The sequence below is a fragment of the Leopardus geoffroyi genome, chromosome D3 (genome assembly GCF_018350155.1).
Source record: "Leopardus geoffroyi isolate Oge1 chromosome D3, O.geoffroyi_Oge1_pat1.0, whole genome shotgun sequence".
Lineage (NCBI taxonomy): Eukaryota > Metazoa > Chordata > Mammalia > Carnivora > Felidae > Leopardus > Leopardus geoffroyi.
This window is the reverse complement of record NC_059339.1, coordinates 18,258,862-18,274,573: the sequence shown is the minus strand read 5'-3', so window position 1 is coordinate 18,274,573 and position 15,712 is coordinate 18,258,862. Positions and strand designations below refer to the sequence as shown.

At 49.6% G+C, this 15,712-nt stretch overlaps 1 protein-coding gene across 5 annotated transcripts in view; it reads right to left on the bottom strand.

Annotated features, from left to right (window-relative positions):
• Positions 1 to 15,043, bottom strand: part of ACACB (acetyl-CoA carboxylase beta) — a 112,891-nt gene extending 97,848 nt beyond the window's left edge. Inside the window, exons 1-2 of one of the 5 annotated variants that reach the window (XR_006707805.1) lie at positions 14,785 to 15,043; positions 6,450 to 7,105 (exon numbers count right to left, since the gene is read on the bottom strand). Coding sequence is in view for 4 of the 5 variants with exons in the window: in XM_045459127.1 (XP_045315083.1) it covers positions 6,450 to 7,096 (647 nt within the window). In the remaining variant the exon portion in view is untranslated. Of the gene's footprint in view, positions 1 to 765; positions 1,013 to 6,449; positions 7,106 to 14,784 lie in introns of those variants that run through there. The other 4 variants (XM_045459127.1, XM_045459125.1, XM_045459122.1 and 1 more) reach the window with 4 other exon arrangements.
• Positions 15,044 to 15,712: the final 669 nt, after the last annotated feature.

Below are 15,712 nucleotides of genomic sequence, written 5' to 3'. Positions count from 1 at the left end.
CGCTTGCACTCTGTCTCTCTCTCTCTCTCTCAGAAATAAACATTAAAATTCTTTTAATTATAAAAAAATAAACTTTAAAAAAATAAAAATAAAGCGGGATCCAGATATTTAAGAGAGAGAGAAAGGAATGTTTAGTTTCTCTGGATCCTGTATTAATAGCCAGCCTCTTCCGAAACTCAATATCCAGTCCGCCAATGAAACAATGTGAAAACAGAGGCCCCCTTCCCCCGAACCTCCCAGAAAACATCTTAGGAGCTAAAAAGAGTTGAAAACGGGGTTTCTGCCAGCCTCTCCCTAAATCAATAAAGGAATAAGACAATTAAAACATTATCAAAAGATCCATGGCATTTCACTGAGGGACAAATAACAAATATTTACAGACAATTTAAAGTTTTATGACCTGCTCGCTACTTGGAGCAGAGGAAAAGAGATACGGAGGGGAGATAATGAGCAGGAAGGATCTGGAAGAGGCCCGACGCAAGCCCACCCAGGACGTTATCTGGGACAGAAGTGCAGCAAGGTCCCGGGTGTCAGGGTGCTCGCCTGTGGTGTCCCTTCACTGCGGTCCAGACCCCACCGACCCGCACTCGCCTCCCTGGGCTCTGCGGTCTACCTTGAGAAGCCTCTCTTGAACTCAGCACTCCCACCAGGGAAGTGAGTGGTTGGGAAAGCACCCTGTGGACTGCCTTGTGTTCTACCATTTTGTTGGGGACACTTCGCCTGCCCCCCCTCCACTTCCTCCCCTGCGGACACAGGCTGCTATACCTTAAGGATGTGCGCCCGGAGGGGCCTGGGAAGAACCACGGCCACAGGCGAGAGCTTTGGAAGATGCCCATTCAGCGGCCGGCCCCCGAGGCAGCCCCTGGGCCACCCACACCCGCCACTCCTTCTCCCGTGATCTCAGCACACTTGTGAGGTAGACACCAGCATTGCCCCGCTTCGACGGAGAAGGAAATTGCAGCTGAGAGAGCTCACGGGACTGGTCTGAGATCCGAAGCCAGACCTGTCTGCCTGCGGGGCCTGGGCCCTCGCTATGACCACTGTGCTTGGCACCCAATGACAGTGATCACGCCATGGCACTGTGGGCTCACAGTAGCTCAGCTAAGCGTGGCACCGGGCCTGTGAGGTAGGCAGCACTGTGACCTCGTTCTGGAGGATGCTGAGGCACAGAAAGGTTAACGGCTCGGCCCCAGGGGCACTTGACAGCTGAGTGGAGGAGAAAGCATGCGCAGTGGGAAGTTCTCTGCCCACGATGGGAAGTTCTCTGGGCTAGTGGCCTCTTAGGCTCCTTCCTGGCCTGGCCTGGCCTGGCCTGGCCTCTCTGAGGCCATCTGAGCACCCACAGTGCCTGCACAGAGCCCGGCAACCAGCAGGCCTATGATAAATGCTCCCAAGCCCATGAACGGATGGGACAAACCTTAGCTTCTCCACTGGACCGCTTCATCTCTGAGTTTGTCCTAATGTTTACCTAGGAGGACCCAGACCATCCACGGACAACCGGCCCAGGAGAAAATGGTTCGAAATTAACAAACTTTCCCCAAGCTATCTTCCCCCCTCCCCCCCCAACCTCCGTTCTTCCAGCACCGCCCCCCTGCCCCCCACCACGCACCGCTCCACACACAAAGAAACAAAAGCAAAGGCTGCTGGGGCCACAAAGGATCTCAGAGCATCCAGTCCAGCCCCCTGAGAGGGTAGGTGACATCCTCAAGGTCACAGAGCTTAATGGCTGCCTCCCCTGCCTCATTCTTCTCACTAATGCCAAGAACAGGTTAGGAGGAGGGTGGAAGCATCTTTGCCGGAGACCAGGTTAAGCATCAATACCGGGAGTTCGCAGACCGCTTTCTGACCTGCACCTGCTGAGGGTCCGGGCTCGAATGGCACTGAGGGCCTATGATTATCTCTGATAGAGATATCAGAGACCTCTGACAGACCCCTGAGGGTGAGGGCTTCAGCTTTTTATCTAGGAAGTGGGATGACTGGTTCACTTTCCCCCCCCCCCAATATTTTTTTTTAAATGTTTATTTATTTTTGGGACAGAGAGAGACAGAGCATGAATGGGGGAGGGGCAGAGAGAAAGGGAGACACAGAATCGGAAACAGGCTCCAGGCTCTGAGCCATCAGCCCAGAGCCTGACGCGGGGCTCGAACTCACGGACCGCGAGATCGTGACCTGGCTGAAGTTGGACGCTTAACCGACTGCGCCACCCAGGCGCCCCTCCCCCCCCCAATATTTTTATAAGGTTTTATTATTAAACATTGTTCACACTTGTTGTAACAATATCTACAGCAGAAAGTTGGAAAACACAGAAGAAAATTTAAAGGACTCATAATTGCACCATATAAAAACAATGATTATTAACTATTTTGACACATTCCTTATAGACTTTCCAGCCTTCCCCACACACACACACACACATGCACACAAACATTAAGCACCCTCATTTTCTGTGCTTACTAATTGGGCAGAAATCTAAGCACATTACATTCATGTGTCCACAATCCCTTATCTGAAACTCCCAGGACTCAATATGCTTTGGAATTTGGGAACTTTTTTGGGGGGTGATGGTAAAGCTTTACACGATACGTTTTCATGTTACTATTTCAGCAGCAGAAGGCATGAATATTCACAAAACAGGATAAATAAACACTACAAACAACTTTACATCTATTCAAGGTGGATTTTGCTGCTAAATGAGTTCACCACCAACTAATGAATGTCCAGGTCATAAGTTTATTTTTTTTTTAAGTTTATTTTTTTATTTTGAGAGAGAGACAGACAGAATCCTAAGCAGGCTCCACACTCAGCACAGAGCTTGACACAGAGCTCAATGTCGTGAACTGTAAGATCGTGACCTGAGCCAAAAGCAAGAGCGGGACGTTTAACTGAGTCACCCATGCGCCCCCTGGGTCGTAACTTTAATTTTCAGGACTACAGTTGTGCGATCCTGAACCTGTCCTATCCCACCCATTAAATCCACACACGCACCCACAGGAGAGAAGTATCAGGGCAACAGTGCTCTGAATGGGCATCTTACCCCAGACCCACTGTATACTAATCACATTGCCACTGTTGACCAAAGTGATTACCTCGGAACCTTCATTTCACAGCACGTGAGCATTTTTGGCACTTGTAATGTTCTCACCAGCTTTGTTCTCTAAGGGTTGCATGGGAAGTCCACCATCTGGGGACTATTTCCAAGTCCAGAGAAGAGCCAAGTCCCAACACCTGGCCTGAGATGAACCCAAAAGGGAAGACGAGGAGGGGACTTGAACAGACAGCACGAAGTCACCGGGTCCATAATCTCAGCCGGCCCTTGCCAGCTGGGAAGATGGGAGGGAACAGGGAGATTGTACAACCATATTAAATGCAGAAGAAAAATTAGGGCTTAACCATGGAACTAGTCTACAAAATCATACGATTTACACAAAAGAGTTTTATGAAAACAAAAATGCTATTGCTGCTGAAAGCAACAGCAAAGTGTCTATTCACCCATCCAACGATCCATCCATCCATCCATCCATTTATTCCTTCCCTCCCACTTTTCTTCCTTCCTTCCTCCCTCCTTCCCTCCCTCCCTTTCTTCCTTCCTTCCTTCCTTCCTTCCTTCCTTCCTTCCTTCCCAGATTCCTTCATGAAGTGTTTTTGCATGCCCCAGGAATGCAGAATTCTGTCTTTGGCAAGCCTGGGTTCCTCACTGAATTCATGCATTCGGCAAATATTTATTCAGAGTCTACCATGAACCCACACTAGGCTAGTCGGTGGGGAAAACTGGAGACCCACGTGGCACCATTTGCATGGACCTTGCTCTCAGTGCAGGAGACAGGTAACAACCAAGTCAACACAAGGAAATTAATGACATAATCTTCAGGAATGATGATGAGTTGTGAAAACATATCAGAGCAATCAATCAAGAAATGGGGGCACATGGGGAATGCTTGGGGACAGGGAACACCCTTCAGAAGAGGTGACTTCGGGGGTGCCTGAGTGGCTTAGTCAGTTAAGTATCCAACACCATCTCGGCTCAGGTCATGATCTCATGGTTTGTGAGTTCGAGCCCCCAGTCGGGCTCTGTGCTGACAGTGTGGAGCCTGCTTGGGATTCTCTTTCTCTCCCTCTGTCTCTGCCCCTCCCCCACTCACTCTCTCTCCCTCAAAATAAATAAATAAATAAACTTTAAAAAAAAAAAGCAGAAGAGGTGACTCTGGTGGGCAGGCAGGACAGGCGACAGAATTCACAGGGCCCAGTGCAAAATGCAAACATGGAGCCCTTGTTGAAAAGTTATTAAGAATTTCAAGAGGGAGGCAGCAGAGAGTCACATGCCTTGAAGTAGGTCCTGGGCGGAGGTGTAAGGAAACGGTGGCAGGGGGAGGGGGGTGTGGAGGAGGGGGTGGGGGCCATTTCAGTTCAGAGGGAACAGCAAATGTGAGTTTTCTGGGATGGCGAGGGCACAGGGGGAAGACAAAGGCTCTCTGAGATCATTCAAAAAGAGCTCCTCCCACGCCACAGAATTAAACATGTGCCGTTTCTCTACCCAGTCTCCTGGCTGGCGGCCTGGCAGGAAGACGCCAGCATGGGCCACAAGGTGACCTCTGGAGCGACACAGAGGTCACACGGTCTGTGAAGAACCTGTTACCAGCAGGGAAGATCCGCAGACCTATCAATGCCTTTGCCGTGGCTTCTGCCTGAGTGCAGCCCCCTGGAATAAACCACCCCCCCACCCCGGTCTTAGGTTTCTGTCTGCGAAATGGGAAGGTTGGAAGGACTAGCAAAAAAATAAAATAAAATAAAACCCCTACTCCCTACCTCCATTTTGCAGAAACAGAGCCCCGGAAGGTTAGGGGATTTGCCTGAGGGTGCAGATTATTTAGCAGCTGACCGGGAAAGAATAATATTAATAAAGGGAACTCCCCGGACTCCAGCAGGGGCACTTTACCCACACATTGGCCTTCTCTAAGTCAGGCTTCATTTCCTCACCCCTCCGGCTGGTTGCAGGCCACCTGCCCACATCTGAACGTGGCCTGGGCTTTTGACCTGGGAGCCCCGGGGAAGAGGCGTGACCACCCTGTGGAAGAGGGAGAGCACAGCAGTGGCTCTCTGCAAAGCAACACTCTGGAGGGTTTTGGGGGGAGGGGGTTGGGAGGCTCCCCCCTGAATATTTCTTCAGAGCTGACCCAAGATGGACCAACGGATGTGAGCAAAAGGGTCAACCGTAGCCAGGGTGGGGCGGCGGTGGGGGGGACGCCACGGATCTGAGCCCTGGTTTTCTCATCTGTAAAATGGGGACCCACCGCCAGCCTTGTGCTGTTGTTCTAAGCGATCAATGGATAATTTATATAAACTGTAAAGTGGTGGGTGAAGTGGGTGTTGGGGGGACAAAGAGCAAGCCACAGGAAGGAGCTATGAAGGAATCCGGGGCTTATTAAGCACCTACTATGTACCGGTCTCTGCATACGTTACAATCGTTATGCCATTTAATCAGGTCAGTGTTTGGCAGACGAGGAACTGAGGCCGGGAGAGGCGAATGCCATGCCCAAGGGCACACAGTGGGGGGTGGCAGAGCCCAGGGTGGAACCAGCTCTGCTTCCAACACCAACGACTGCTCTTTGTACCAGACCCTAAAGCCCTCCCTTCCTTTAACCCTTCCGGAACCTCAAACTGAACTCCCCCCTGAGGACGGTCAGTACAGGGAATACTCGCATTTCGTCTCTCTCTACCTTCTATTTCCCGTCACCAGAGCGCAAATTAAGCTCCCTGGGAACGTGGGCACCTATGGAAGAAGCCACCTCCTCGTCCAAGTTTTTCACGTTCGAGAGAGAGAGTACGAAAGGTGCGCTGAGACCGACAGCCAGTGGGATTCTACCTCCTGGAGAAAGGAACAGTCCGGAAGGAGGGAAGGACACTGGAAGGAAAGCAGAGGACCTGGCCAAGTTACGGTTGGTGGCTCTTCTCTTTTCTCTGCTTGTCTGTGTTTCCTGAGTTTTCCCCCTGGAACTACCGTATTCTGTTTGCAATTCTGTCGCCCAGAAGGGAGGCGGCAAAGCTCAACAGCAACAACAAAAACAGACAAAGCCACCAACTGCACACCCGGGCTCGACACTCCCGCCTGTGACGGGCCTATGGGCCTTTGTTTCCAACAAATTGCTGGATGCGGTTACAGTATCTGAGTTTTTGTTTTGAAGGCATCCCTAAGGGGAAGGCAGGTGCCTCCGTGCTTAGTTACCTGTTGAAAGAATCAAGGAACAAATGAACGAAGGTCTCTTCAGGAGGCAGGGAACCTGTCCCTCCCTCCAGCCCCCATCATCCCATCCCGCATGGCTCTTGTCAGCCTTGGCTCATTCGGCTTAAATTACAGCCGGTCACACTCAAGGTCGGCTTCCCAACTGGGCTAAGTTCTTTCTAGAAAGACAGTCTCCTGTGCCTCCCAGTTAGAAGGACACAGGGCACGTTACCTTATGGTGGGGACGGGGTTCTCCGGCTCGCCTGCAGTGAGAGCAGCCTCCAGAGACAGAGTCCCCAGGCTGGCCCGGCTGCCCTTCCGGGGAGACTCTCGGAACAAGCCGGCACTGGGGTCCTCATCGGAGGAGTTGTCGTCGAAGGAGCCCAGGATAAAGTTGGTCATCAGCTGCCTCTTGATGTGCTCCTGCTTCTCGTCTTTCTTGGAGAGGGGTCTGGCTCGCTGGCCCTGGGGCTTGGCTGGAGACGACGGGCCATCGGTATCTGGGGTCTTCAGGTCCGCGGTCCCTGTTGCGTTGGCTTGAGGCGCTGGGGAGGTGTCATCAGAGGAAAGGGAGTCTCCTGGGGGATTCTGGCGTGGGGGTGGCCCGGAAGTTCTTTGCTGATCAGTATCGTCAGCACCTCTGTGGGAGGCTGGCTCAGCCCGGTTAGGAGTCTCTGGCAGAGGGCCGTTGTTATCATTTTTCTGCGGCGGCTCCCCTGAGCTGTCTGAGGCTGGAAAAGGCGCTTGGCTTGGGCTACAGCTCCCTTCGGGTGTGCTCTTGGTGACTTGCTTGAAGTCTGTCATTTCCCCCCAGAATTTTAACCAGGAGAAGGTCAAGCAGGAGAAAATCAAACAAGATAGAAAAAGAAGCAAGGTCATTCAGAAAATCTGTAGGGAAAAAAGGAAAGGCATTTTAGAGTCTACATAATGGAGTTATTCCCACCCTAAAGGGGCTCACGGGGCAAGGGGCAAGCTAGGGTTCTGTGGGTTCAGCTGGCCGTGCCAGAGAGGAAAGGCAGTGGACAGAGTGGTTCTGTGTAGAACGCACTCTGTGGTCCTAGGCACGTTCCTGAACGCCTCTGGATGTCCGTTTCTCACCTCTCATTTAGGGGCACTAACACATGCTCACTGTAAATCATCAACACGCATGTAAGAGATGAGTAGATCATGCCTGTTATGAATCCCGTTATAGATTCCTAAGACCCAAAAAGTAGAAGCAATCCAAATGTCCGTTACCTGAAGAGTGGGTAAACAAAAGGTGATCCATCCATACAACGGAGTCTTATCTGGTCATAAAATAGGACTGAAGCACTGACACACGTTACAACACGGATGCATCTTGAAAACATTATGCCAGGTGCCAAAGACCACATTGTATGACGCCATGTATCTGATATGCCTGGAACAGGCAAATTCACAGAGACAGAAAGGTGAGTGGTTGCCTAGGGCTAGTAGGATGGGGATAGAGGATACAAGGGTTGTGTTTGGGGGGATGAAAATGTTCTAAAATTGACTGTAGTGAATGTACTTGGGGAATGTACTAGAAACCACGGAAGTATATAGATTACATGAATGAACCGAATGGCATATGAATTATCTCTCAATAAAGCTGTTACCTAGAAAGAAAAGAGAAGACTCTACATATTCCAATTTGTAGATGTAAAGGGACTGTTACGTCTGTCACCATTATCTTATCATCACCCCTGCCATCATCGCTGCATTACCGTCATAATCGTCATCATGGTTCTGGAAGGGGGAAGGGCACTTTGCCTTATTTTCTTCCTAGCACTAGTACGCCCGGGATGGAGTATGCTTAGACTCAAATGAAAACCCAGCAAGACCGAAGGGAGTCTGTTCTGTTACAGGGTCTAAAAAAGTGTCTGGTAAACGGAGAGCTTAACAAGAGACAAAAAGTCATTTTGCCGAATGCATGAATTCAGATATTCTGATTTCTAACCCATGCCTCGTCCCTCCATGCTAACTCTGCCCTATTAGTGGAGTCGATCATTGCTATTTAAAGTAAAGATTCTTAAAAAGCAAACAAACAAAAATACGACCTGAACGTGTTGAAATTTCGGAACCAATTTTGCCACAGGGATACAGTAGAAGCATTTAGAAAAAACAAAAAACAAAAAAACAGGACCACCAAGCTCAAACATATCAATATAGTATCTAAAAGGCTTTTGTCTTTTTATAATTCAATATTATGTTCTTAAGGGAAGTAGAAACATTCTCAAGATTTCCCAGAATGGCACGACCCTGAGTACTTCTTGTGCACTTTGGGCAACAGAAACTGTTGAGATGTCATCAGGGTATTTTCCAGGTAATACACAGGGTCAGGAGGTTTTTTCTCTTTGAGGTCATCAAGTTTCTTTTTACAGAAAAGGCAGTCAAGGGTGGCTCAGCATCTATCAATGTAACAAACCACATCCATAGAACAGAGTGGAAACTGACAGGATGACCTCGATGAACACCAAAAAAAAAAAAAAAAAAAAAAAAGCATTTGGCCAAAATCCAACACCCTTTCATGATAAAAAAAAAAAAAAAAAAAAAGTCAGAAAAGTAGGAATAGAAAGGAACTTGAATGCAATAAGGCACGTTATGAAAAACCTATAGCTAATATATAGTCAATGGTGAAAGACCAGAAGCTTTCTCCTGAAGATCAGGAACAAGGCAAGGGTGCCCACTTTTCACCTATTTCACCTATTTTGCTATTGTACTGGAGGTCCTAGCCAAAGCAATTAGACAAGAAGAAGAAATAAAAGCCATTCAAACAGAAAAGGAAGACCTGAAATCATTTCTAGCTATCCAAAAGTAGAGAGGTTCCTCTGAAAACTTTCATAAGTTGAAATGGCGTAAAGCAAAGAAGCAATTACCATTAATTGATAAGAAAACACTTTTGAGCATTCCCAGGCCCATAAAATAACCTCTCTTAGGCTTTTCTGGTAGCTGAGGACACATCTTGCTAATGGATACACAACATAAATCAAGACAAAACTCAGATGCTCACAGACACAGTTCAAAGCTATGGCGGCTTTGGTGCTGAGGTGCTGAGTGTGGTTCTCACCAAAGCAGCTTGGCTATTTTAACTTTTCCACTTTTTTTCCTAAAAGCAAAAATCCTCTTCAGATTTCCTCCAGTTAGCAAAAACAGGTACTAGTGTAGGTCTTTCACAAAAACAAAGTGGCATAATGTGAACTTTCAAAAAGCAGGAGATGCCTGTGTATAGAAAATCCTGAAGAATCCACACACACGAGGCCCCTGGGTGGCTCAGTTGGTTGAGCAGCTGACTCTTGATTTTGGCTCGGATCATAATGCCAGGGTTGTGGAATCGAGCCCTTCATCAGGCTCTCTGCTGAGCATGGAGCCTGCTTAAAATTCTCTCCCTTTCTCTCCTTCTCTCTCTCTTTCTCTCTCCCCCTCTGCCCCTCTCCCCCCACTTGCACTCTCTCTATACATGTAATTAAAAAAATTAAAAAGAAAAAAGAATCCACACACACACACAAAACCCTAATAGAAGTAATGAACAAATTAAGCACATTTGTAGGATACAGGATTGATATGCAAAAATTAATTGTGTTTCTTGCACCAACAATGGACAATTTGAAAAGGAAATTAAAAAAACAATTCCATTTACAATAGCATCCAAAAGGATAAAATATCTAGGAATAAATTTAACCAAGGAGGTGAAAGACGTGTACAATGCTGGTGTATAAAACATTGCTGAAAGAAATTAAAGAAGATCTAAATAAATGTAAGACATCCCATGTTCATGGATTGGAAGACTTCCTACTGTTAAGATGGCCATACTACCTGAAACGATAAACAGATTCATATGGAACTGCAAGGGGAACCAATAGCCAAAGCAATCTTAAAAAAGAACAAAGTTGGGGGCGCCTGGGTGGCGCAGTCGGTTAAGCGTCCGACTTCAGCCAGGTCACGATCTCACGGTCCATGAGTTCGAGCCCCGCGTCAGGCTCTGGGCTGATGGCTCAGAGCCTGGAGCCTGTTTCTGATTCTGTGTCTCCCTCTCTCTCTGCCCTTCCCCCGTTCATGCTCTGTCTCTCTCTGTCCCAAAAATAAATAAACGTTGAAAAAAAAAAAAAAAAGAACAAAGTTGGAGGACTCACACTTTCCGATTTCAAAGCTTACTGTAAAACTACGGTCAAAACAGTGTGGCACTGGCATAAAGAACAGGTATATAGATCAATGGATTAGAATCAAACGTCCCCAAATAAACCCATATACATCTATGGCCCATAGACTTTTTATGAAGATATCAAGACCATTCAATGTGGGGGGTGGGGGGATGCCTTGCTGGCTCAGTCAGAAGAGCATGAGACTCTTGATCTCAGGATCGTGAATTCAAGCCCCACGCTGGGTATAGAGATTACTAAAGAAAATAAACAAACTTGAAGAAAAAAAAAAAAAAGACCATTCAAGGAGGAAAGAATAGTCTCTTCAACATATGGTTCTGAGACAACTGATTTCTACAGGCAATAGAATGAGGTTGGACTCTGTGGGGAATAAGCTTAGGGATTCCCCAGGCTTGCACCGATGGGTTAACAAGGCATAAAGAATTAGAAAGCCACAGATGCTCACACCCATGTTTGGGTAAACAAGATTGGTTAAATAGGTATAGAGAGGGTGGGGTAAAGGCCCCAACACAAAAGTATATGAGGTAAGTAAGATTAGGTATTCAGGGCAGATATGCCCCCCCAATTTAGTACTATAGCAGAAAGCTTCTTCCACAGGAAGGAAGAACCAAATTAGGTAAATAGGTAAATAGGGCTATAGACCACTGCGGGGTAAAGTTGCCCAGAACAACCATCTGCCTGGATCCAGGATTTTGTCTTATATTGACCCAAACCTCTAACACCGTATATCTTCAAAACCCTCTTTCCCTCACGCCCATGAGTTAATGTTCACAGATTTATTATCTCTTTGTGCACGTCCATCATCACGTTTGTAAGCCTTCTGATCCTAATAAAAACGAGCAAGGACCCTTAATCGGGGCTCTTGTCTCCTCCTGGACATTAGCCATCTCTCACATTTTAATCCTGCGTCCTGCTTTCTTGCTGGACAAGAAAGAACTCTAGACCCAGAGTCTACGACAGGACTCCTAACTCAGACCATATAAAAACTCAACTCAAAATGAGTCAACAACCTAAATAGAACTAAAACCGCAAAAAAATTGGGGGCACCTGGGTGGCTCAGTCGGCTGGGCGTCCGACTTCGGCTCAGGTCATGATCTCCCAGTCCACGGGTTCGAGCCCCTCGTCGGGCTCTGTGCTGACAGCTCAGAGCCTGGAGCCTGCTTCGGATTCTGTGTCTCCCTCTCTCTCTGCCCCTCCCCTGCTCAAGCTCTGTCTCTGTCTCTCTCAAAAATAAATACACATTAAAAAAATTGAAGAAAAAACACAAAAAATTTAAAAGAAAACATGGGAGCAAATCGTTGTGACCTCAGAATTGGCGGTGGATTCTCAGATGTGACACCAGAAGCATGAGCATAAAAAAAAAGTAGATAAATTGGACCTCATTCAAATTAAACACTTTTATGCATCAAAGGGCACTACCAAGGAAGTGAAAAGACAGCCTACCGAAGGGGAGAAAATATTTGTAAATCACACATTTGCTAACAGTTTAGCATCCGGAACATATACAGAAGTCTTCCAACTCAGCAACAAAAAGACAAACAAGCTGATTTAAAAATTTTTTTGTTCTGTTTATTCATTTTTGAAAGACAGAGAGAGAGCAAAAGGAGGGGTGGGGCGGAGAGAAAGGGGGACACAGAAACGGAAGCAGGCTCCAAGCTCCGAGCCGTCGGCACCAGAGCCCGACGCGGGGCTCGAACTCACAAACCGTGAAATCGTGACCTGAGCCGAAGTCGGACGCTCAACCCACTGAGCCACCCAAGTGCCCCCCCCCAGACAAGCTGATTTTAAAATGAGCCGAGGACACAAACGGACATTGCTCCAAAACAGATATACAAATAGCCGATAGCTCACGAACAGATCCAACCTTAGTCGTTCTGGAAATGCAAATCAATATGCTGCCATGTACCATTTCAGACCCACAAGGATGGCTGCAATCGGAGAGACAGAGAAGCAGGGAAGGAGGGAGGGGGGAAGGAAGGGGGGCGGAGGGGAGAAAACAGCAAGGGGCTGGTGAGCACGTGGAGAAACCGGAACCTCTGTACGCTGCCAGGGGCACTGGGAAATGGTGGGGCTGCCGTGCAAAACAGTTCGGGGGCTCCTCAAAAACTTGAACATGGAACTGCTCTCTGACCCAGGGCTTTCCCTCCCTAGACGGAGCCCCACAAAAACTGAAAGCGGGGACTGAAACAAGCCGAGGTACACGCCTGTTCACAGCAGCACCCAGCTTTCTGATGCCCTCGCCTTGCTCTCTCCCCAAGGCTCCCCAACCACGGCACTATTGGCTTCCGGGGCTGGAACGTTCCCTGGCCCGTGGTGGGGTGGGGGCCGTCCTGCGCATCGTAGGGTGCACGGCCTTCACCCACTAGACGCCGGGAGCACCCCCTTCCCTCAGCTGCGACGATGCAAAACGTCTCCAGACGTCGCCAAACGTCTCAGGGGACAAAACTGCTCTCGGGGGACCACCACCGGGTCCAGACCCCCAGGTCTACTCCCTCCCTCCCCCCTGCTTCTCGATGGTGAGGTCCTTCTGGGGACTTCACTCTTGCACATAGCAAGTTCTCAAGAAAGTTTTAAAAAGTGCCAGCGAGAAAGGTCAGAGTCCTGACATTGCTGGCTCGCGCATGCCCTTAGGACAGATTTAGAAATTAGTCACTGGCAGGGGACAGTACCAAAAATGTTGCAAGGGCTCTTCTGGCTCCCTTAGCGAGCCCATTAGGTTAGAGTCCTACACCTTCCCCGGGCAGGGGAGCGTGACAGGGTGCGAGAGCCCGCAGACCTCCAGCATGGAAACAAAGACAACACAGCATGGAAACGGCACCGACTGGTCTCTCCGGGCCAATTCGGATACCCTTGTAGACAGGGATGAACTGTCATTCATTTCGGGATCTTGGTGCCCAGCTTGGGACATCGCAATACCCTCAAGGCATGTACAAAACGAATGATACCTCCGCACACCCACACTGAGCACCAACTGATGGCTTGAGGCAAGCTGGAATTTGGATTTGGACTTTGGAATTTTCCATCTTGGGACCTGTATCAGGGGTGCCGGGATACAAGCAGTGTCTTTCCAGCGGCTCTTTCGCAAGAGTGTCAGGCCCGCGTCGGGCTCTTTGCTGGCCGCTCAGAGCCTGGAGCCTGCTTCCGATTCTGTGTCTCCCTCCCTCTCTGCCCCTCCCCTGCCTGCTCTCTGTCTCTGTCTCTCTCTCTCTGTCTCAAATAATAAACATTAAAAAAAAAATTTTTTTAATGGGGATACTAATTCTTGCCCCATCTACCTGCATTTATCTGCTCTTGGGATAATATATAAACATAATACTATTGGGGCACCCTGGTGGCTCAGTCGGCTGAGCGTCCGACTTCAGCTCGGGTCATAATCTCACAGTTCATGGGTTCGAGCCTCATGTCAGGCTCTGTGCTGACAGCTCAGAACCTGGAGCCTGCTTCGGATTCTGTGTCTCCCTCTCTCTCTGCCCCGTCCCTGACTGCTCTCTCTCGCTCTCTCCCTCTCTCGCTCTCTCTCTCCCTCTCGCAAAAATAAACATTAAACATTTTTAATAAAAAAATTTTTTTAAATAAATAAATAAACATAATAGTATTTATACATATTACACCGTCACGAGTATAGGGTGCCTGCCAGCCTCAAACCTCAGAACTGTGATGGATATTATCATTGCTGTTGTCATTTCACTTCCATTTCACAGTTCAGTAAATGGGCTCAGAGAAGCTCAGGACCTTGACTTCACTCAAATCCGGCCCCCCCCACCCAAAGCTTTCACAGTGTCCCAGCATGAAAAGTGGATGTAGATAAATTCCCTAAAATGGACGGTGCTAACCCCCCAGCATGTGGACACCCGACGGTAAAACCAGACACCTGGCCGTGTCCCTGGAAGACGGAGCATCAGAGCGACATGTAAACTAACAATGCCAGACGTGCACAGTGGTCCAGGAGGAGCACTGTGCAGGTGGTTTGAGTCCATGGGCAGGAAAGGCCAGAGGAGTCCCCGCAGTGAAGCTCTGGGGCCCACACCATGCCAAACTGTCGCCCTTCGCCGAAATCGCCCAGCTGACCCGAAAACTGAGCACAGCCAGAGCTATTTTTATGTCTTGCAAAGCAAACCTTGCCAGGTGTCAGAGCAATCATGGGTCCAGCCACAACGAACGCAGGAAACCGCTCGGCACCTACAAGCACGGGGCAGCGACCAAATGAAGAGTGGAGGGGGGGGGTGGTGCGGGGTGGTCGGGATCTGTTGGCCCGCGGCCCCCCACCCCTGCAACACACACCCATCCCTGGCAAGGTCTGTGCGGGACCGAGGGGGGCAGAATGCCAGCGTGAGGACAGCAATTCTGTTCCACGCGTGGATTTTTCCTCCCACCAAGGGGAAGAGCCCCTGGGTGTTTGCCTCCACTTACCACCACGGTGGCCACGGCCGCCAGCTCCATTCTCATGTGGGTCCTGACAGGCGCCCACGGGGTGACTAAGGGAACCCGGCCCACAGGGTGTCACCTTTCAGCAGCAGGCTGGTGTCATGCATCAGGCCATGGGGGAGGAGTTCAGACCGGCCGGTGCTCCAGCACGGGTGAGTTTTTACTCAAGTCGGCCATGCGGCACGCCCTCCTTTGTCCCCCACGGATCTGAGCCACTCATGAAGGTCTGTGCTCAGGGCAGCCCTCCCCTGACTCAGACTCAGTTACTCGGGAGGCTGTCTACGCTCTCTGGGGCTGGCCAGCCCACAGGACCACCTCCCCCGGCTTGCCACGTTCCTGTACGTACTTAGGCCTATTTCACTGCTTGTACAATTGACCTCTGGCCCAAATCTGCGTCTCTCGACTGTGTTTGAAACACCCCCCTGATCAGAAGCACCTTCTGTGCCCATGTGCTCACCTGCGAGACGCTTTGCCTGGGTTTGGCCACGTTGGGACGGAAAGAGAAGCAGAGTGTCAGGATAAAGTGTGGGCAGCCAAGAACCCTCCAGCTGGCAGGCGGGTGGCCCGATGTCCTTTTGCTAAGGCAGAGGTCACGCAGGTGAGGGGAGCCAGCCGCGTGAGGCTGCCCGGGCGTTCAGAGCCGGCCAGCGGATACCTTCACCTGCACGCCAGCCTGCAGGAACGGGGGTGTCACGGGTCACCGTGTTCCCCCCAAACCCACCTGCTCCACCCCACAGCCTGGGAGGGGACCCTTGGAGGTGAGCACGTCCTTATTAAGGAGTGTCCTTATTCTATAGAGGAGCAGAGGTCGGAGGTCCCGCGTGAAATTAGCAACACAGCCATGATCAGCACTGCGGTCCCAGCTCCAGGCCAGGGCTCCTTCTACACCAACACATCATTCACGGCAAAACCC